We start from the raw sequence: 23619 nt of genomic DNA, 5'->3' as shown, positions 1-23619 counted from the left end.
TGCTTGTGGAATTCAAGCAGTATTCTGGCTGGGGAAAAAACAGCTTTTCCTGTTAAAGGAAGGAGGTAGGGATGAACATGTATATGGACAACAAATAAATGTATAATTAATGTAATGTTTAGGAAATTTCACTTCTGTTGCATATTCTTAAAATCTGGTCTCTTTGATAAGAGGACAGCCAAGGGAGAGAGATGTTATAAATTTTGATTGATAAGGAGGGGAGAAGAAAGAATGAAATCAACCAGCATACTTAACTGGCCACTTTAGAGGGAGAATAGAAACCCAATCCTTATAAATAGGAGGAATGCAAGACAATTCATCTTAAGGTGGGCTATATGCATTGTTTGAAATAAGACTGCCTGGAATTTAGATACCTCATGAGCCAATGGTAGAATCAAAAGAACAAAACTTAGAAGAGTGAATTGTAACTGCATCTCCCACTAAAGATCTTTTCCTGAATAGTTGGCTGTGAACCTGTGTCCTACCTCAGCCACCCAAGGTAGGGAAGGTTAGAAATGGCCTTGGTCAAGGCATTAGTCCTTAAAGACGCTGTCATTTTTTTTTTAAGGTATTATTTATTTATTTGTCAGAGAGAGAGAGAGCGAGCACAAGCAGGGGGAGCAGCAGAAGGAGAGGGAGAAGCAGGCTCACTGATCAGCAAGGAGCCCAATGCGGGTCCCGATCCCAGGATACTGGGATCGGGACCCAAGCTGAACGCAGACACTTAACCGACTGAGCCACGCAGGCTTTCCGACCTTGTCATTTTTGAACAGTTAATTTACAATAGGATCTCTCCATGTTTTGTTTTCCCCAAAATATAAATGATATATAATTATTAGTTTCAAGAGTACATCATAGTGATTCCGTATTTCTATATATTATGAAATGATCCCCACGATAAGCCCAGTTACCATTTATCACTATTCGAACTTATTACAGTGTTATTGACTATGTTCCTATGCTGTACATTACATCCCCAGGACTTATTTATTTTATAATTGTACTTCTCAGTCCACCTCTTCTATTTCACCTGCTACCCAGCTCCTCCCCCTTCTGGGGACCAGCAGTTTGCTGTATCTATGAGTCTGTTTCTGTTTTGGTTTGTTTGTTCATTTACTTTGTTATTCAGATTCCACGTAGAAGTGAAATCGCATAGTTTTTGTGTTTCTCTGTCTGACTTACTTCACTTAGCATGATACCCACTAAGTCCATCCATGTTGTTACATCTCCATGCTATTTATTTTACTTTGGGTATGGTAATTTACCTTAATACTCTTTGGGGAACTAGGCAGATTAAAGTAAATAAAATATTAGAATTTCTTTCTGAACCAAGATTAAGAGAATCCTTTAAAGAAGCTAATCAATGAGCTATCTGATAAGTAGTTATAAAGGTTAAGAAACCTGAATAACTTTTGAACCTTTTGTCTTTAAGATCTGGTCTCTGGCTATTCTTCTTTTGAGTAAGAAATATAAACAGCTTCCTCATATGCTTACCACTAATTTACTCATCGCTCAGGTTAGTAAACATGCAGATACTTAGAACTATGCTTTTTTCATTGATTATTCTACTATAGAGGAGAAAATTATTTCCCTGGGTTTTTCCAGTTATAAAGTCAAAAGTATTTTTTACCAAATGTGCTCAATTACAACTTGATTACAATTAATTTATCCCTAACTTACCATGATAGGTCTTGAACTGTATAAAGTTGAGGCTAATAATGGCATTCAGTGATAATTTTGCATTTTTTAATAGAAATAACTAAATCATTAAAAATGGAACTCTCTCACAATCTTATTCTAGTCAAATCTTTGCATGTCTCAGATTATAATAGAAATAGGTTTAGCATTTTTTTATGTAAACCATTACTAAATATAAGGTTAGTATTTAGAATGTTGTTTGTTTCAATTGAATATGGAAGTTTTATCATAAAACTTGAAGTTTTAGTATAACTAGCATGATAATTATTCAGCAGTCATTTAAAATGAATAATTATAATAAATTTGCTGTGAATAAAACATTTGTCCTACTCACGTGAATATGACTGACTTTGTTCATAATTTTTTCTGCAGTCTATTGTCTGTGCTGGAATGATGATATGGAATTTCGTTAAAGAAAAAAATTTTGTTGGACAAATTCTGGTGTTTGTTTTATTGTACAGCTCCCTCTATAGCACCTATCTGTGGACAGGTAAGATGGCTCATGAATGGAAATTCAGGTCTTCCATCACGAGAAGCTACTTGAAGTCTAGTAATCCAGGACTAACGCATTCTCTCGGGCCATTACACTCACTAGCATAGGCAGTCTGCAAAGCCAATTCCTTTTTCATGGTATAGAGAAATAGTACTCTATTTCTGCCTGGATTCAGGGAGTTTCCAGTCACATGATCTTTTTCCTCAGGATCTTTGGCTCTTGGCCACAGTCAGCACAGCTTCCTTTTGGAAGCATCAAGAGATTAGGTGCTAGAGGCAAGTGGAGAAAGGAGGAAGAGAATGGCAGAGAAGTATGAGGCATGTGAGGTATGTCCCAGAGCTCACTATTGGAGTTCCACTGAACTGAGTGAAAAATCTGGCTCTGCCTTCAGCAGATAGCTTAACTTTTGCAATCTCAGTTTCCTCATCTGTGAGACTGGGTTATCACACCTTACAGTTATTTGAAAACTAAATAAGATACAGGTATTTATGCCTGGTATGCAGTAGACAGCCAACAAGAACTATATTATTAAACAGCAGGGAAAGTGGTTATAGGAGCACAAGAAAATTAAGGAATAAAAGGGTATAGAAATACAAGAGTACCCAGTAAGAAAGACTATTTCTCATTTCAACTGGCTCCAAAAAAGATATTCAAGTATTTTAGCATATTGTCATTTTGAAGTATGGTGTTTAACTTGGATGCGTACATTCTCGTATGTTTGCAAAACATTCTGTGTGGCTGTTTTGTACTCATACCACAAATGTGAACCTATACGATGGCACATAAAAGGAAATTGTAGCGTGGTAGGGCTGGTTATAGCCACTGTTAGGAGGCAGGTGTCAGGAAGTGGCTTCAAGGGACAAGCCTTTGATTTCATGCCTTCAAGATCAAAAGCAGGGCCTATCTAAGTCAATAGCCTTTTGAAGTGAAGCAACAATGTGGTGAGGAATTATAGAATGAAAAATTCAGTACCAACAGGAGAAGGTGTGTGGTTTTTAAAGGCAAACTTCTGTAACCAAACCAACGTGAGTTCGCTCCTTGGTGAGTCACAGATAGAAACTACAGCAGCTGAGTTGTCGCAAAAAGGAAACTTTTATTTGCAGCAAATAAGGAGATCGTAGGGAATAACTTCCAAAGCTGTGGCTCCCCAGGCAAGGGTGAATGGGTTCCTTTTGTCTAGGGTTAGGGTGAATATTTAGATAGGGAAGCCTTGTCATCGTATGTGTCGAGGCGGGCATCAGGTCGCACATACACCTTAAGGAGAGGTGCCTGTACGTGCATTGTATGTTATGTAAATGAGGTTTGTGGTCCTCCTTGGGTGGAGGTTTTAGTGTTAGAACGAGGTAAAGGTAATTGTTGGTCATCCCGGAGGTCACCCCATGGTCCGTCTGCACAGGTGCGAGTCTGGGATTTTGCTCAAACTGGTTTGGGGAGCCTGCGCCACCTGTTGCTTCCTCCGTTGCTTGCGGGATAGTTTCGGTTTGCATCATGCGATGTTACGCCTGTAGGGTCCTTTGCCTGAGTGAAGCTGGAAAGAACTTAAGGGAAAATGTGGGACAAAGGTGTGTGGGTACAAGCAGATGAGGAGTAAAGGTCAGGTCTTGGGATCTAGCTGGTGACACATCTTGCGTAGCATTAAGAGTTATCAGGAGACGTCAAGTAAAAGAGCCTGAAGACTTTTTTTCCCAAATACAGATGGACAACTTGATCTCCAATACTTAGGTTTATTAAGGCTAACTTTATCATGTGAATGGGAGAGCAGCAAATAGATCCGTGTATCAAAAATCCCCAAGTGCCCCTGAAATCCTCCTTAAGCACGCATGCCAAAATCTATCCAGAGACCTTGTTCTGAATTCCTGGACCCCAATGAAGGGATCCCTTTAACCGTGAGATTATTATGCCATAACAGAATTTTAGACCTAAAATGTCATTTTAAATCATCCTGTTCAGCCATTTTCAGTTTCACTCATTTGCATACTATCTTCACAATTTTTGCCGTACCTTTATGCCGTTGTCCTTTTTTTATTTGTCCCTAAGAATTGACTCACCTTTTTTACTTAAATAAATTGAGCCTTATATTAATAAAATCCCAGGTTTCATGTGCTAGTTTTTCACATACATGTGAAAATAAAGACAAAACTACTCAAAAAATTTCACCCTTATACCACCTATAGTCCCTACACTTTGGAAACTCTGGTGTAGTCCTTTGTTTTTCAAATGAGTTCAATGAGGCCCAAAGAGTTTANGTAAGTCCTTTGTTTTTCAAATGAGTTCAATGAGGCCCAAAGAGTTTAACTGATTCAGGCAGGAACTCTCACAGCTTCCACCTGCGCAACCCAAGAGAGATCTAGGGGGCGAGCCTGGGCCTATTTGTGTATCAGTCTTTGCGTAAAGCAAGAATGATGACCTTTAGAACTTTAANAGCAACCCAAGAGAGATCCAGGGGGCGAGCCTGGGCCTATTTGTGTATCAGTCTTTGCGTAAAGCAAGAATGATGACCTTTAGAACTTTAAACAGTGCCCTCACTACCACCACAGCTGGCACACTCTTGTGTACCTTTTTTCCCTGGCACTTTGAAAACCCAGAACTATAGAGTACACAGATGTATTTAGGAAGGAGCAGTGGTATTAAAGTACCTCTTGAACTTGAGGTGTGGGTTCCCTGTAAAGAAAAACAATTCTCAAGAGCCACGGTGTTCATTTGAATTATTCTAGCACAGTGTTACTTAATCTGTACAATCTTAGGTCTGGGTATGAATTCCTTGTATACAACCAATATACAACTTTAAAACCGAAGCAGATTCACAGATGACAGTCCCAGTTACAAACTCAGTAATTCTAATTAGCAACATTCATGACATGACAAAGGATTTTGTTTTGCTAATCTGAATCACAACTTGAAATGTAGAATGGGAACTCATTTTTCTGGTTAGGATTTTTTTTTTTAGCATGGTTTGCCTTTACTTTCATGTGTAGGCTTCTGACGTGGTTCATCTCACTGCTTTTCTCTCTTCAAACTACCACAGAACCTTCACTTGGACCATGTGTTGTGATATTTGGTCTTCACTTGGCTCAAACTTCATGTATAACCGAATGCTAGCTCTGAGATCATGAGACAGTGCTTTGGTTATAAGATAGGCGTCTAGATGATTATCATTAAAAATATACCAAATAGACTTAAAATTTCTCATAGAAATTTCTAGATCCTGCAGAATATGTCTTAAGAACCCTAGGGGTCCCTGGATCTGAGTTTTGGAAATGCTGATAGACCTTGTAGTCCTGCTCTGCCCTCTGCTGGCTATGTGGGTTGGGCAAACCCTTGCTTCCAGATCTATAAAAAGAAGGTGTTAATTTATTTATTTATTATTTTTTTAAAGATTTTATTTATTTATTTGACAGAGAGAGAGACAGCTAGCGAGAGAGGGAACACAAGTAGGGGGAGTGGGAGAGGAAGAAGCAGGCTCATAGCAGAGGAGCCTGATGTGGGGCTCGAACCCATAACGCCGGGATCACGCCCTGAGCCGAAGGCAGACGCTTAACCGCTGTGCCACCCAGGCGCCCCAAGAAGGTGCTAATTTAAAACAGGGATCTCTTCCAACTCTGAAGTTCTAAGATTCTGTAACTATGTAGGATTTATTAAATATNAAGAAGGTGTTAATTTAAAACAGGGATCTCTTCCAACTCTGAAGTTCTAAGATTCTGTAACTATGTAGGATTTATTAAATATGATGTTACTTGTATAAATAATTGGGTTTAGGGTATAAGGAGCACTCAAGAGTTTTAAAACATTTGTTTTTGTATTAAGTTCACATTATGTTTGTATTAAGTTCTGTCATTTAGACTTGGGGCATTTTCCAAAAACTAAATCTGGGCAAGCGTACTTTCTTAGCACCAGCAGAGTGAGGGTGTTTTTATTTTTTTAGACTTGTTCTGTATCCAGTTAAATTTTTTTAAACAAATAGACAGATTCTGAGCACATCAGTCAAGAAAATAAACTGATTTGGGCTTTTGAAAACTTCCTCGAATATAAAACAAGAAGATTTGAGTAAAGAANTATATGAAACAAGAAGATTTGAGTAAAGAAACAATACAGGAGGGAAAACACGAATGATTTTGAGACAGACTTGCTTCAAAATATTGGGGACAGTATTTATTTAGAAAGAGTAAATTCTAGGGCCTAAACCCCAGACTACCATTGAAATAAACCTGGTTAAAGTTCTGTGAGGTCCGATCAACATTGAGAGTAATTACCTACCTTTCAATTTCTATTTCTTGTTCTTAGGCCTTCTGGCAATTTCTTTGTTTCTTTTGAAAAAGAGGGAGAGTGTACAAATTCCTGTTGGAATCATCATAATATCTGGCTGGGGGTAAGTTGATAGTTTTCTGTTTGCTGACATGTTTCCATATACACAGTTATGATTCATCCTCTCGTTCTCTCTCTAAACCTTATTACAGAATTCCTGCTCTCCTTGTTGGTGTTCTTCTGATAACTGGAAAACATAATGGAGATAGCATTGACTCAGCCTTCTTTTATGGAAAGGAGCAGGTAAAAAGAGGTTATTGACAGTTCCGTTCTTGGGAACATCTCTTTTTAGCTTGTTCCTGTGTTTTGCTATACTCACATTAAAAGTTATTATGAAAATCTATCCCAATTTATTGCATATCCCACTGGTGAGCCTGTATCACTTTGCTAAGTCACACCTCAAACTGTGGTAAAGATTTTATAGTTCTACATCCATCTTTAGCTGAGGATTTCCAAAGGCTTCAAACTTTATTGGGTCTTCTTAAACCCATTTATGAATTATGTTTCCTCTACTGGAGGAAAGAGTGATTAATTTAAAGCTATTTAGTAAGTTAGCGGTAATAATAAAAGCCATGTTCTTGACTTTCAATTCTATTGTAAATATAAATTTCAGAACAATAAGTATATAGGGGGATAATGTGCCTGAGAAGGTACAGCGTATCTGCTGATCAGAATTCTCTAGGGGTAGGACCCAAGGATGTGTGTTTTAAAAAAAAAACAACAAAAACCGTCAAAAGATTTTGATTTCTTACCCTCTTTTTTCTGCTTTGTAATTTTGAATATTATTGGGCTGTTGTGAGAAGAAATAAGATTATATGTATAAAAGACTTTGACTAGTGCTGGCATATGTTAGTACTCAATTAGTATTAGCCAGAATTATTTATGTTTCGTATTATTACCATAACAGAGTCTCCAGTTGAAGTACGCTTGAATTATGTATTAAAGCAAGCAAAAACAGAAATAAAAAGGTCTGTAAGCAGTCATTTAGCTTACTTACAGAGGAAACCGGTGACACTGATGGACAGTGAAAGAAGCATCTAGAAATCTTTTGATTCCAAGCAAATTTTCATTTCTCTTCAAGTAACTTACATCCCTTTCATATTCGCATCCTTTTTTGAGAATGGCTGTTCCAGAGCATTTATAGTTGTGGAGATATTGCATTTCCCACCAAATGAAAGTTCCCTTAAGCTATTCTGTAAGACGATCAAGCTGGGATTGGGAAAAGTGGCCTAATGTCTCTCTGCAATGTTGGCAGATGATCGTCACAGCAGTCACCCTGTTCTGCAGCATTGTGATAGCCGGCATATCACTCATGTGTATGAACCGCACCACCCAAGCAGGACGCTATGAGGGTTTCGACCAGTCTCAGAACCACAAAGCAGCAGAGCCTGGGAACGCCGCTTTTGAGGAGAGTCCAGTGCCAGCAAATGAACCGGAACCTTTTACAAGTTCTATCCCAGAAACAAGTATGATCCTGACATGTAAAGAAACTCCTACATGCCCATATGGCACGTGTCCTAAATGTTTTGCTTCAGGGACCTTTCTTGAACTATATCTTGAGTATCACATGTATTTGTCAAATGAGGGACTTGAATAATAGTCAATAATAGAAAGAGCTTGCAAGTTCTTCACTAGAGTCCCATTTATAAATCTTTTGTGAGGATAATCTTCTGTTAAATCCTAAAACTTCTGTGGACCTGAGAGTTTAGGAAAAAGTAACAACTGAAGGAAGTCCCTTTCTAGGAAACTAAGCACTTAAAACACTTGTTAATCTGACGATATTGTATCAGGAAAGCACCATCAATAAAATGAACTCAAGAAGGCCTGGTTAAGCAGAGTTAACAATAGTCAGGAGGAGCAGACTGTAGTCTACAGGCCAAGTCTGATCCACCACCTGGTCTTATGTGGCCCAAGAGCTAAGAATAATTTTACAATTTTAAAGGGTTGAAGAAAAATTTCTAAAACTTTCTAAAATTTCTAAAACTTGGAAGTTAGATGAACTTTAAATTGCCATGGTCATAATGTTTTATTCCAACACACCTGTGCTCATTCATTTATGTATTGTCCCTGGGCTGCTTTCATGCTATGTTGATAGAGTTCAGTCATTCCCCAGAGACCCAGAGGCCTGCAAGGCCCCAAATGTTTATCATTTGGTCCTTTACAGAAAATGTTTGCCAATCCTATAAGTGAAAATATGTTCCTAACTAGTAACTTCGTATTAAGTGTTAACAACTGTTGTGAGATTTGCTTCAATTTGTGAAAGGAGCTCAGCAATGGAGTATGCATTTTGGATTCACTGGTGCATGTGGAGATTTCATAGACATAAAACACTGACAGGGAGTGTAAGTGCTGGTACCTATTTTGTTCAGAGACTTTGTGGCATAGGGGGATGACTAATCTCAAAACTATTAATTGTAAATGTCAATAAGTGAATGATAAAAAAAGAGAAAGATCTAAAAAATTTAACTATCTTTTTCATAAAAAGAGGAAAATCCCACAAATCTTACCATTTTATATTGCCCCCTCCTCCCCCCTGCCACCCTTCCTCCATGCCAAACTGAAAGTAGAGAGGACAGTGGCTAAAAACAGGGGCCGGAGCCAGACTGCCTGGGTTCAAATCTTGACTCCACAGTTTACTGCTCTTTGATCTTGGGCAAGTTCCCTGTGCCTCAGTTTCCATATCTGATGCTGATAATCCTTACTTCATAGGACTATAGGGTCCTACCACATAGGACAGTAGTTTGCCACCTCCTGACTTATACCTGCCTTGGTCAGGACTCCTTTAGTTCATATTATTAATGGTGCTCGCTCATTTTTTTGTTAGATCCTTTGTGACTTCAGCATCAGAACTTCATTCTTTTGAGCCCTCTTGACCATTTCCCTTTTAAAATGGAGGGTCAGGGATTCTATTTATGATGTTTTCACTCAAATTTTAAAAGTTTCTTTCCCTAAGTCTAGAATACTTTTCTGATGCTGCCCCGCACCCTCTCCTTCCTCACTTCCTTTGTGGACACCTACAGTGATCCAATAAGGATCCCGCGGACTACCGCTCTAGGTGGCTCTCTGTGTCTTCTTTCCCCATGAGTGTTTCAGAACTGGCTACAGAAGGCCTGACAGTGTGTGTGGGGAAGACAAAGCAAAGTGTCTTAAGCCCAGAGCCTTTTGCTGCCACCATTACCTGTATTTTATTTTTAAAGATTTAGTTATCTCTTTTGAGCAAGAGAGTACGAGACAGCAAGTGCATGGTGGGGGTGGACAGAGGAGAAGAATCTCAAGCAGAGTCCCTGCTGAGCATAGAGCCTTACGTGGGGCTCGATTCCACGACCCTGGGATCATGACCTGACTGAGCAGACACTTAACTGACTGAGCCACCCAGGAGCCCCTCTATCTGTATTTTAAAAGTACCAAATAAAGTGCACCATAGATGTTCTTTAAGCTCAGTCATCATCACCTCCAGCAGGAAAACTAGCTTGTCCTGTATAAAGGGCCAGAGGACAGCTATCACTTGGTTCCATAGGAAATCTTCCTCAGTGTTTCTATTTCCCTTTCCTCGTATCTCACTGTTTTATAATTGCCGTTAAACCTATCTGTATAACCCACTAGACTGACTGTAAGTGCGATGACTGATTTGCCCAACATTATAGCCTTGGCACTGTATCAGTCTTACTGTAAGTATTTAGTAATATTTGTTAATGGCTGGGTAGATGCATGGCTGGATAAGTTACACCATGATTTTCTTTTCTTTTCTTTTTTAATATTTTATTTATTTATTTGAGAGAGAGAGAGAGCACAAGCCAGGGGCAGGGTGGTGGAGAGGCAGAGGAAGAGGGAGAAGCAGGCTCCCCACTGAGCAGGGAGCCTGACAGGGGGCTCGATCCCAGGACCCTGGGATCACGACCTGAGCTGAAGGCAGACGCTTAACCGGCTGAGCCACCCAGGCGCCCCTACACCATGATTTTCTGAAGCTACCCTACAAATTGCTATGGCCAAGTACTTGTTTATTTGCCTATTGACCCATGTTCCTAGAGGAAAATCTGTGTGGTTTTTCTCCTTCCGCAAATCCTGCTCTCTTCTGCTTTGCTAGTAATATTAACATATAACACATTTGATGTCCAGCCTGACCTCCCCAAATCTCAGTTATCCAAAATAGTTCACTTACCTCTACCCCTTGCTACGTGTTTGTCAGAGACCCATGATTTGCACATGTTGTTAAGTGTGGAATTATGACTAAAAGGGAAATAAACCTATTTTAATATGACATCAAAATTTTAGTTAAAAAGAAAAGGCTAATAGGCTAGTTATATCCTTCTTATGTTAGAAGATAAAAACTGCCATAGCACTTCTCGTGGTGGCTGTAATCACGTGTGAGTACCCGCGTGCGTGCACTATATGTATGTCATTGGAATGGGCTGGCTTTATATCTGTTTTCTGAACAATTTCATCTTAGCTGACTTAAGCCTTCAAGATTCTGAAGATAGGAGGGCTGGGCCAGATGATCTCTGCGTTTTCTTTTCTATTATTCTGTGGTTCTATTTTAACTTTGAGATGGTATCATTCTCTTTAATTTAGAAAGACACTTGTAATAGCTTATTATAGATAGTAGTTTTTATACTTTGAAATCTTTTCCTGTTAAGAACACTGCTGAAGAATTAAATTATATTATCAATGAAAATTTCACCCTAGACATTATTCCTTTTTCTAGCATATTAAATTTTAATACGGTTTATCACTGAAGTTATTATTTTATTAGAATCCATGTCAAAAGGAAAGAAAAAGAATCCATGTCAAGGAGCACGATGGCTTGTATCTGTGCGGAGTGTTTCAAGGACACCGCACGCATCCTCTGACTATGTCGAGGAGAAATTACGGTTCTGTAGCAGACGTCTCCGTACAACGTCCGTATTCCAAGCTACCTATAAAGCAGCAAGAGATTTGCAGCAGTATATGTTTGAAAAGACAAAAGAATAGAATTGTTTTGACTGCATTTTCTAGACTAGTGGGAAACACGTTCTTGAAAGAAGCAAGTCTTGAGCTGAACATAAAGGAGGAGAGGATGTCAGAGAATTAACAAGAGTGGGAATTGCACGTGTCTAAATAGGTCTGCAGACCCGAACAGGCATGGGGTTTGTGGAGGACACTAAAGAATTGTCCAGAAAGAAGCGAAAGGCCTTGTTGGATAGTGGGGGTGGTTGGATAGGGAAAGAGGAGCCAACTCCTCAGGAGCTTTCAAATTCAGGCCAAGGAGTTTCAATTAACTACAGTATACAATAGAGCATTAGTGCATGTTTTTAAGGAGTGATGAAATAAAAGCTGTATTTGAAGAAACTGTTCAAATTCTTAGTTCTCGAAGCACAGTGGTAACTAATAAAAACAGCATGGATTAATACACTCTTCCTTGTCAGGCAATGAGCAAGCAATATATAAAGGAGGCAGTCCTTTGTCTGCCACTCTTTAAATACTAACCTCTGTATAAGCACATGTAAATTCTTCTTGATAGACATCATGTGAACACATTTCCATTGTGGCTGCATGGGAAATTTGTGTGTGTCTCTGAGTGGGTGGGTTGTCTGGTTTGGTATGGCATCTCTTGAAGTTGCCCATGTCTGTTGTGGTTGGGCCTTATTCTCCTATGTTATTTTATCTATATAGGTTGCTGCTCCTGCTCCATGGGAAATGGTGGCTCCCGCTGCCCGTCCACCGAGCCAGTAGCAAACCCAAGCGCCAGCGGGCTTGTGACTCCTTCGTTTGAGAAAAGTAAGTGCCTCCAGGCTATGAGGATGGGCCTAAGATACAGAAGATTCCTCTCCTTGCACCTTAAAAGATTTCGGCTTAGGATTTCATAGAAGCTACACTGCTTATGTATTCTCAAATAAGCTGGGGAAAAGTGCTAATAGGATAATAATTGTGTATAGATAGAATACTCATTTAAAAAAATTAAGTTTGGGGAACCTGGGTGGCTCAGTCGGTTATGTGTCCAACTCTGGATCTCAGCTCTGGTCTTGGTGTCAGGGTCGTGAGTTCAGACCCTGCTTTGGGCTCCACATTAGACACAGAGCCTACTTAAAATAATAATAAGAAAAAATAAGTTCTTATAATATAGTAATTGGTATTATTATATACACATTTTCCAGTAAATTTAACCCATGTGATAATTCCAAGAAGTTTACCCCAAGCACCATTTTTTTTTTTTTGGACTTTTTTCTTATTTTAGCAGCTGAGACTTTTCCCCCACTCATTTTCTTTGGGGCCAGGACCAACTAGTGCTTAATTATATTTTGAATCTATATACTTTAAATATACCCTTTCTTATAAAATAAATATTCTTGAGAGTGATAACCTTTGACATACAGAGTAAGAGACTGAATTACATTCGTGGTCTGAATTTCAGGTTATTTGTTTGTTTATTTGAGTTAAAATTGGTTTGTAACATAATATTAGTATAAGGTATACAACATAATAGTTCAATATTTGTTTACATTACACATTGATCACCACAATAAGTGTAGTTACCATCCATGATCCTACAATTGACCCCCTTCGCTCTTTTCACCCCCAACCCCCTTCCCCTCTGCTAACCACCAGTCTGTTTTCAACCTTGCCCTTGGTTGTCTCTAGACCCTTTGTGATGGTCTAGCCTGTTTTATTTTTCACAGTCCCAGTTGTTGAGGGTGTGCTAGGACCTGTCCAAAGGGAGGGACCTAAATTAAGGCTGATTGGAAGCCAGATTCTCAGGCAACAGCTCTTAAAGTATGCAAATATATACAATCCTATGGGACCACAATTATAGACCCTGCTGATCTCTAGACCAGGAGATCTGAAGGTATCCCCTGGTGACAGTTACCAAGAATCAGGGCTTCAGTCAGGTATAAAAGAGCCTTTCTGGGAGATACCAGTGAGCTGTGGCAAGGCCAAGGTGGGGGGTGGTGTGCACAGATGGTGTCTCGCTGCCTGTATCCTCTGAGAATGCTTCTGTAGCCTTAGATGTGTGGCTTTAACCTGAAGCTCGTCCCTCAGGTTAAAGCTCCTGGACCCTCAGATGGGTCTTTTTATGTGCACTCTGGGGGCGTATTTCAATGTGCTGTCTGTGTATTGCCCAGGATATGGTATCCTGTCCAGAACTATCTTTCCAATTGTTACAGACCCATGGAGCCCAGAAGCACAAGCCTCCCCAGCCGCCAGAGCCAGGCAGTTGAGTGGCCTCTGTGCAGACTGAGTTCACCCACCAGCTTTAGCAAAGCTGTGCGATAGTGTTGGGTGTGGGACACGCCTGTGCCAGGAAAGAGCATCCGGGGCGGGGCACATCTGCAATTTTAGCAGGGCTGGAGCAGAGCATGCTGGGAGGGACGTGTCTTGGATTTAGCCGTGTTATGTTTGCACGCACCTGCCTGCCTTAGCAAGGTAGAGGAAGAGTGCAAAAATTGGCACTCTCCAGCAGCTCCGTCCGCAAAGAAAATTCCAGTGAATCTTTAAGATTAGCAGTTGAGTCTCCTTCACATGTAATCCAGTCACCTCTCAAACTGCTGCCTTCGTGCTGAGTCCCCAGCCGGGTGAGTCCATGCATGAGCCCCTCACAAGTTGTATCTCAGATCCCCACAACCCTCGGGCCCCCTGCACATAAGCCCCATGTTTGGGGCCTCATCTGTCTGGTGCAGGTCCCAAGGGCTGGGTGCCTGATGTGGAGCACAAACCCCTCACTCGTCAGGGAGCGCTGAGCCTGCGAGGTCCTTCCCTGTTGTGAGTCACTGTGTCCAGGGTGAGCTTTTTGGTAAGACTGCATTTCTGCCTTTCCAACCTGGCTCAGTGTTGCCATTTTTCCCTTTTTGTGGAGGAAGCTGTTCAGCTAGTTTTTGTTCTGTTTAGGTGGGAGTTATTCAATATAGAGTGGTGGATCTGGTGTGTCTGTGGGAGATGAGTTCAGGGTCTTCCTGTGCCACCATCTTGGACCATCCCCATGCGCATGCACAATGGAATTCAAAGTATTTGCAACAACTGAACACACTTACGTAAAATTGCAGTGCACTTTCAGTTGATTATGCTTATTTATAATTAAGTTAGAAAGGGAAACCCCCAAAAGCCCTCTTCATGATGAAACCTATGTCAACTGTATTGTTGCCAAAGATTTCACTTTTATATAAGAAATGTGAAGATTATAAATAATGATGTATGCAAATCACTTAGCAGAGTGTGTGGAATACATAGTAAATATTTGCTCATTAAACATACTTGCAGTAGTAGTGGTTGTTAGTCAGGGTTTATATTTAGCTGCTATCTGCTGGCTAGCAGTGAATCCTAAATAGTGAAACTCACATGTCTATAGAAAGAAGTGAAAATATATCAGATGTTGGGCCTTCACTGACTTTCTGCTAGGAAAACCCATTTGGCATTCAGTTAAACTGTCTTTCCGTTTTCGTATGCCACTTTCCTAAACTAATGTTTCTTTACTTTACATCGTAATTCCCAAGTCTTTCCTCCTTGTTTTCTCCCTATGCAATATACCTAATAGTAAAGTCTGTCAACAAATTCAGTGTGTAATTTAACATTTTTTTGTCTCTGAAAACTATGCTTTTCTTATCTGCCACTTTCTTCATGGATAATGCTTATTCCTGAAAACTCTTTTATATAGGAACTTCTTACATTTTCTGATCCTATTTTGCAAAGTAATATAGAAAGAAAGCCATCATATATGGATTTCATCTACTCATATAATTTAGTATCATTCCTTAAGCCTGAAATAAAGGCTAAAGGAAATCAAACCATGAACAAATGAGAATTTTTAGAGTTTAGCAGTATAATTAATTCCTTATCCTCAAAACACTGGCACAGCACAAAGGCAAAATCAATGTTGCAATGTGTAAGAAAGGCGAAAGAAAGATAATAAAATTTATTTTTATCCATTTTTGTAGTATCTGTACACTATTTTAAGACCAGGTTTATTATATATATTGATAGAATTTTTCTACACCAAGATATACATAAATAATTTTTATTAAAGTAGGCTCATACTAGAGAGACAGTTTCGCAGCCTGCTTTCTTTTTCACATAGCAACACTGTGTGCTTCCCCGTGCCATTAACCAAAATGTTGGACCATGTTTAATGACTGTGTATGTCCTTTTCTGGAAAGGGGCTCTAGGAAATACAAATTTTTGTGGTTACCTTGAGGGTTAAAAGCTATAAAATTGTGGTTTTTATCTTTGACTTCTTAAAATCAAACTGTATGTTGTACTAGACATCCATTTTGTAAAAAATGTTTTGCCCTGCTTTTGAGGCCAAGGACATAGTGGAACTGAGGCAGGAGAACACAGATTTCTTGGGAAGGCCCCTCCCCTCGAGTCTAGGCCGGAGAAGAGTCATACCTGTGATCTGGACTTGGTTCTGTGTGTCAACAGAATGGTGTATAACAGTTTTGATTTCTTAATGGTCTTTTCTAAGGCCGATGTTATGAAAGGCAAGGGGGAGTGTTAAATTTATGTTACAGTGAACCAAACTAGGATATCCATGACCAATATGTAATTTGTTACAGATGAAACATGAGCTGTTAATTTCACTTTAAAAAAAGAAATTAAGATATATATATATTTATAATACATAGCTAATGGCTATAATAACAGCTAATGGCATTGAGGGAAGTACCCATGTTGCTAAGTAAAAAAAAAAAAAATGCAGGCTGTCAAACTGTGCCTTTATATGATCCTACTTTAATAAAAAGTATTTGTGTGCTCTTGCTGTAGAAAAATTCTATAGAGGGGACGCCTGGGTGACTCAGTTGGTTAAGCGTCTGCCTTCGGCTCAGGTCATGATCCCAGGGTCCTGGGATGGAGCCCGACATTGGACTCCCTGCTCAGCGGGGAGCCTGCTTCTCCCTCTCCCTCTGTTGCTGCTGCTCTCTCTCTCTGTCAGATAAATAAATAAAATCTTTTTAAAAAAAAGAAGAAAAATTCTCTAAGTAGATACAGTAAACCTGGTCTTAAAATATATAGATGTTACACTGTTGAGTAGTGTAGACAGCAACTATGGCACCCTACTGATTATTTCAGATGAAAACACTTGACAAGTAGAGCTCTCCTGAGACCACAGGAAGGAAGCTTCCTCAAATTTCGTCTAAAATAATATACTGATTCTGAGCTGAATGTGCATATGTGCTGGTTTGCTCGAAAGTCATTATGAATTTAAAATGCATTCAAATAAAAAGCTCTGATTACAAATTGTTGTACTTACTGTCTTATAGATGATCATTGTGTGAGTCGCTGTAACTCCCAGAGCTGCATGTTAGTCCAGGAAGAAGAGCAGTATCTGCAGAGTGGAGACCAGCAACTGACTCGACATGTGTTGCTGTGTTTACTTCTCATTATTGGCCTGTTTGCTGTAAATGTTTCTTCTGATTTTTGTTTTGGGGCCATTTCTTTAAATGTTTGGCAAAGATTTTTATTCACGCATCTGGGGGAATGTTAGTTGCTGCTTCTGGGTTGGGGGGGTGGCAAGGAGGCCGATCTGAATCCTGATCTCGAGCTGTTTTGGGGAGCAAGGGGAATGAAGAATTCACAGCACCCTGTTGCCTAAATGCCCCAATAGCCTATTTTGTTTAGAGTCTTTTACTCTATTCTCTGAACGTAGAACTTGGTAAAACCAGGTATCTCCACACTGTGTACAGGGCCACTTATTCTGACGCATTCCTTCCAAGACTGACCTCAGTGGATAAATGCCCACATGGTCTCGCAGGAGACATTCCTCAGATAAATAAGCTTTTAAACAGAATTTTTCATTATGAAAATAACACAACCACTTCATACAATAGATAGTTATAAGATTACTACCTTCTATTTTTAGTACATTTTTCATGGTTCTCATGGTCATACAGATTTATACCGTTTTGTCACCTGTGTCAACCATTTTCATGTTGCTACATAGTTGTTCCTGTTACTTTAAATGGCTCCCCAATGAACCACAGAAGATATTCGTTATAATTTACTCAACTACTTTCTTGTGGATGATGATTCCTAGTTCTTCAAAATGCTTAAATAAACATCTCCACACAATATTTCCGTATGATAGACTCTCAAAGCTGGGAAATCTGGATCAAAGAGTATAAACATTTCGGTGCCTTTGGATGCATTCTATCAAATTGTTTTCTGAAGGAGTAGCATAGATTTGTAAAAGTACTCTCACCAGCACTGAATGTTGTAAATTTAAAATTTGATAATTTTATAAGTGAAATACAGCACCTTATTTTTTCAATGCATTTCTCTGATTACTAGGGGTTTTTAGAATTAGTTTTATGTCCTCTTTTATGAATTATCAGTTATTATTATATAATTCTTTGAGATGGTTCAAGTGTAACTTGCCTAGAGATGGGAGATGGACCATATAATGTATGAAGAAACCTTTTTACATGGGGATGCTCGTTACATAGAGTGCTATCAGCCAGCACCATTTTAACTGCTGTTTAAGAACAAAAAATCAAAAAGTAAGAAATGCTGCCAAGAACTGCTGCTTAGCGATGTGATTGTTTTCATTGTGTAGAACTAATGTTAAAATCAGTCCTGTCTTAGGCTAGTCGGCAGTCCTGATGTATTATGTAAGCTTCTGTATTATGGCATGTGTCTTCTTGCTTCAAGTCTGATCAAATTAGAGGCTGTTTGAATGACATCTGTCAAGAGGAGAGGTTGAAACCTCTTGTTCAAAAGACAAAAAGCCTCTATATTCTCTCGGTGTTTTTCCTTTTAGTCTTTCTCTGCCTAATTATTAAGCAGATAAGTTATTTTACTATGTTCTGGATAGAAAGAAATGATTAGCTAGCTTCATTTTAAAATACTATTTGCACCTTCCTTTACAGAATCTTTCCAGTTGTTTATGGTGGCTATTCAACCAAGAACCTGGAAGACTCTACGTTGAGTTACAGTTTTTCTGTGCTGTGTTTAACTTTGGCCAGGTATTTATTTCCTGAGAACTTGGAGGGCTTTTTTGTTTTCCTGGATGGGCTGTTTGGGGGGTAGTGGTGCGGATGTTGTTGTTTTCTTTTAATTCAAAAGGGTTTAGTTGTTTTGCCAGCTGCTGGTGCGCGTGACAGCTGACAGCTGCTGCCCGTCTCCATGTTGGTTCAAGTCATCAGAATGCACACGGAGTGTTTCAATCAGAAACACCAAATCGTTTTTTGCTTTGGTTTTAAAATAAAGAATGATAATTTAAGAAGGGACAAGATGTTCCAGCTTCTTTTTAAACTTTGTGATGGTCTTAATAAGTCACTTTGGGAAAAAGACTTACCTTCTCTGAGCCTTTAGTTTAGTCACTTAAATGGATGAACATTGTTTCATTTACATTTCGATGTTTCTTGAAAAATAGGTACTTAAATCTTCAGAAAATCATGTGGTAGACAAATAAATTTTGGCCAGGGATAGTTACCATTTCTTGAGGACCTACTTCTATATGCCAACCACTATTAAGCATTTACATTAGTCATCTTACTTAAACATCACAAGAATACTTACAAAGTAGACATTATCATTCCCAGTTTACAAATTAGAAACTAAAATCCCATGAAGAACTAATATAATAGGTGCTATTGTTTTTATGTCACTATTAAAATGGATATTTAAAGGTAAGTGATGTTTTATGTATTGGGAAGATATTTTTATGTGTTCAAAATGTGGTTCTGTTTTCAATCCCTTACATTTTAATTAGAGATAATTAGTCCCCAGAGTAAGTATCAGGTTGAAAAAAATACTGTGTTTGAAATCACTGGTTTTAATAATCGACTGAGTCAGTTAACATTTATCAGTAAAGACTCTTGCACTTTTTACCCTAACATTAATTTCTTGAAATATTTCCAGTTTGTCTTGCCATTGTTGTGGGAGCAAAATGACTCTGACCAGATAGATAAGTGCCGCAGTCAGTATATTACAGATAGACTTGAGTATCCCAAGCTCCTTGATGCCCACCTTACTTTGTGATTCTGTGTAAGACCTGATTTTGTACTCAAGACCTATAAAATACTAGGTTGAAAACTCATAGTCTCACTCAACATTTTGTGTTCAGGAAAGCCATTCCAGGCTGAGTCACCCCAAGACTGGGACTGAGAAGGCTTCACAAAGAAGCTAATGCCAGGAATGTTGCATTTGAAATGATGCCCTCACAGCTAATGGCCCAAGTGTTTCAAAGGAGAGAAAGAGATCTACAACCCCCCCCCACACCACCACCACCACCACATCCTGTATAGGTGTTACAGTAAGATCATTCCTTTTTGGTTGTTTATAGTTTGGGGGTGAAGAAAGGTAGATCCTTCGTACATTCTCCATCCCACCTCCCACCAACCTGCACTTAGATCCTTATCCCACTGTGCCTGACAAATGGCAGTTCCCAGCCTTCTGCCCCCCCAGCAGTCCCCATTGTCCTGATGTGTGGCTGACTTCTGGTGCCAGTTTGCTTCATCACCTCCAAATCCTTCAAAGCCTTTCTGTTAAGCACATAGCCAACTTCATTTCACATAAAGTTTGTTCAGTTACTTCATTATAACAAGATACTATATAATTCTATAATTTCTGAAGTGTTAACAGAAAAATAATAAATACCTAAGCACAATAGGAGATAATTTATTTCTTTTTTAAAAAGACGGAAAAAAGACATAAAGCTCTTAAATATTTTCATTTTTCTTCAGTAAGCTAATATGCAGTTATGGTTGCTCAGTACTGGCTTAAACCAGTTATCCAACATAACTAGTAGGATAGATGACTGGAAAGAGGCAGCCAAGTATCATACTTGCCTCCAGGCATTACACTTTAGAGGGCTGCCTTGTGTTCCACTTCAATATTGCTCTAATCACTATGGGTTTGCTTCCCTCAGCACTAAATATGGTGGCTTCCATGACTTCCCAGTCTTAACATTCTAGTGTTGAATTCATAACTATAACTTTTCTTCTTCCCTAGGGATTTATTTCCTTTGGCATCTTTGGATTGGACAAACATTTAATCATCCTGCCTTTCAAAAGAAGGTAAATTTAGTTTTGAAATAATCTATATCTGTAAAGGTAATGACAAGGCCATTCTATTAAGATACTGATATTTTTAAATCTTTAGTAACTGCTCGAAGACCACAGAAAGGGTAAATTAAACACTTCAGAAAAGTTATATGTTGATTCACATATTTGTTGTAAATAACTGCAGAGAAAATATTGGAAGAACTCTTGTTGATCCAACGTTGTCATTTGCATTTCAACAAGAACTGATGGATGCGAACTTCTACCTATGCCATTAACTACATAAAATAAAATGAAACTTGAAAGTGTATTTAGAAATGGAAATAGTAGATGGTGTGCCCCCAGAGGTCTATATTTGAAAATGTAGATTCTCCTTTGACAATAGGATTTCTCTTTCTATCAAACTGACAATTTATAGAAAACTCAAGTTCTCTTCTTTCTGAATTTTTGTTTTTTATTTGCTTGGTGGAAAGTTTCTTTGGATTCAGATTGGTAATTTCTTTATAATAATGAAGTGGGAATTCTCCAACTTGGGAGTGGCAGGAAAAGGGAGCACAAATCTTTGTATATCCTCATTTGTTTTCAAAGTCAAAATTAGTAGAAATTAGAAGTACTAATGGAATTTATCCAACCAACTACATAAAAAAATGCCCAGTATATGGTCACTCTTCTTTCTTCTCCTTCTTCTTTTTTGTCATTATTAACATCATCACATTATTAAGATGTAGTTGCTAGGGTCATAATCATTTCATTAAGGAGAAAAAGCATAATAGGAAAGTCATTGAACTTAGTTATCAGCTTCATAATGTTGATTAGATAAAATAGTCAACAGATCCACTGTCTGAGGGGACAGAAACAGAATTACGCTGTATTCCAGATCCCAGTATTTGTCTCCGTGGTACTGAAATTGGAAAATGATTAAATAAAATACTTGATCTCTGTAAGTTGTTTTTGCAACCTGAAACACTAGAATGTAGAACAAGAAAAGAACTTCATTTATTGGCAGAAACTGAAATGGATCAAATATGTCAGGAGGGTTTATAAAATATTCAAGTCTCAAGTCTCCCACCCATCTCACCTCACCTCCACCCCACCTGCTTGGACCAGGAAACCAAGCACAGGTTATGTCTTTGCTTCAGAGACAAACAATATCTGGATGTTGTAGATGATAGCTTTGGAAGAGCCATGTTGATGGGATGATAAGCAAGAAGGGGTTTTCTCTCAGTGCTTTCCTTTCCTTAAAAGTGGCCCCCATAAATTTTGGTTTTTAGACTTGAATTCCTATGGAATAATAAAGAGACAGCAGAAAACAGGGGTTCTCCTGTTCCTGAGGAAATAAAAATGACCTGTCAACAATTTATCCATTATCACCGTGACCTCTGTATCCGAAACATTGTCAAAGAAAGAAGGTAAGTACAAATTCCAGATAATTATATTTTGGATGATTAATTTTGGTTTGTAACAGGCTAAGTAATGTGGTCGTAACTAACTACATGATTGTTATTTTCAATAGCGCATTTACATGTAAAAGTTAAAATAGCTATGGGTCAGTTTATAGTTTAAGAAACCGCGTATATAAGATTTTTACACCTTTAAATGTTATATAACTGCCTATTTCTATATAAAGTGTGAAAAATAATTTAGAATGAACCACAATATAATAAAATATTAACACTCACTTCATGTTGGCCATTAGTGTCTCTCACAAAACTATGAGACACACTGGATTTAGAAGTGGCTTTCTATTCTCCATCTCCTAGTGGTATGTTATTTCATATTATTAATGACATTGGCAAGAAAATAAATGAAATTTGTCTTTTAATTATTCTGCTGCTTATTTTTCCCTTCAAGTGCTAATCTTCAGTCTATGACATCATATTTATTCTTCTAATCCTCAAGGTATAGAGCATGCAGCAGGAAATGAATGTTACAGTGCCATGATTTTGAGTTGTCATAAAAGAGAAAAAAAAACACAACATAAAAAACTAAATACTTTTATGTCTATAACTGCGTATTTGAAAATTTATGAAGATTACCATTCAGAATGATATATTTACACATATTATGCCAGTATATTTTATTATAACCAAAAGGTAGCCTGGTACAGCTAGTGGGAAGGGGCCTCACTGGTTGGGTACCAATACCAGAGGCCAGCTCCTGAGTCTGCCACTTACTAGCTATGTGTCATCAGGCCAGGTCAATTCTCTAAACCTTTGTTTTCCTCTTCTTTAAAGTTAGATAACATGTCTTTGAATTGGATAGCAAAATCTATATGATGGTCCTTGCTTGGTTTCTGGAAATGGCAAAATATGAAGAAAAGTTAGTTTCTTCCTCTTAAAGAGCCAAACAGAATTATTTAGAAGTTCCATCTGTGGATAGTTCCAACAATTTACAATTATTTTTTTAAAATGAAGGGAGGGCAGTGCACTGAAGAAAGGCCCACTGTGCTTGGCTGCTCCCAAAAGCGCGGCTGTGGCTTCTGGCTGGCGGCGCTGCTGCTCTGGGCCCTGTCCGGCACATTCTCTGCTGCTCTGTACGGTTCCACATGCGGTGACGGGAGCTGCCCAGTCAGACATCAGGAAGCAAATATGATTCAGTTGGTGTCTGGGATTATAAGGTGTTGGTCTGTAAGTTAAAAATCGACAAGCAGGGGGGCGCCTGGGTGGCACAGCGGTTAAGCGTCTGCCTTCAGCTCAGGGCATGATCCCGGCATTCTGAGATCGAGCCCCACATCAGGCTCTTCTGCTATAAGCCTGCTTCTTGCTCTCCCACTCCCCCTGCTTGTGTTCCCTCTCTAGCTGGCTGTCTCTATCTCTGTCAAATTAAAAAAAAAAAATCTTTAAAATTAAAAAAAAAATCGACAAGCAGGGAGAAGGATCATTCATAGGTTATACTATTCAGGCTTTTGTTCAAAGTGATGTTTGTAGTTACAAAGCATAAATGAAGATATCTTATTACTAAGCAAAATACTGATGCTAAAATATTTTGATTTGTGTATTTGAGAAAATTTTTCATGTATATTAACCTCTTTGCTAATTTTTATATGAAACGCTATATTCATTGGTGGTTAAGTGTTCTAAAATTTTTGTCACCTATTTCTCATTTCATCAGTTCTCATCCGCTGTTTCCTGCTGTCAAGCACTTTGGGTTTTACAGCTT

At 38.7% G+C, this 23619-nt stretch overlaps 1 protein-coding gene across 3 annotated transcripts in view; it reads left to right on the top strand.

Moving 5' to 3' along the window:
- The window catches only part of GPR155 (G protein-coupled receptor 155), a 42970-nt gene that overhangs the window by 16621 nt on the left and 2730 nt on the right, over positions 1–23619 (top strand). For 2 of the 3 annotated variants that reach the window (XM_011226209.3, XM_011226212.3), the window contains exons 6-15: positions 1433–1516; positions 2071–2188; positions 6473–6557; positions 6646–6736; positions 7749–7959; positions 12143–12247; positions 16720–16856; positions 18325–18420; positions 20411–20475; positions 21732–21869. In XM_011226209.3, the coding sequence (XP_011224511.1) occupies positions 1433–1516; positions 2071–2188; positions 6473–6557; positions 6646–6736; positions 7749–7959; positions 12143–12247; positions 16720–16856; positions 18325–18420; positions 20411–20475; positions 21732–21869 (1130 nt within the window). Of the gene's footprint in view, positions 1–1432; positions 1517–2070; positions 2189–6472; positions 6558–6645; positions 6737–7748; positions 7960–12142; positions 12248–16719; positions 16857–18324; positions 18421–20410; positions 20476–21731; positions 21870–22874; positions 23088–23619 lie in introns of all 3 variants that reach the window. The other variant, XM_019800698.2, reaches the window with a different exon arrangement.

The sequence above is a fragment of the Ailuropoda melanoleuca genome, chromosome 2 (genome assembly GCF_002007445.2).
Source record: "Ailuropoda melanoleuca isolate Jingjing chromosome 2, ASM200744v2, whole genome shotgun sequence".
In the NCBI taxonomy this organism is placed as follows: Eukaryota; Metazoa; Chordata; class Mammalia; order Carnivora; family Ursidae; genus Ailuropoda; species Ailuropoda melanoleuca.
This window is presented reverse-complemented; position numbering and strand designations above follow the sequence as displayed.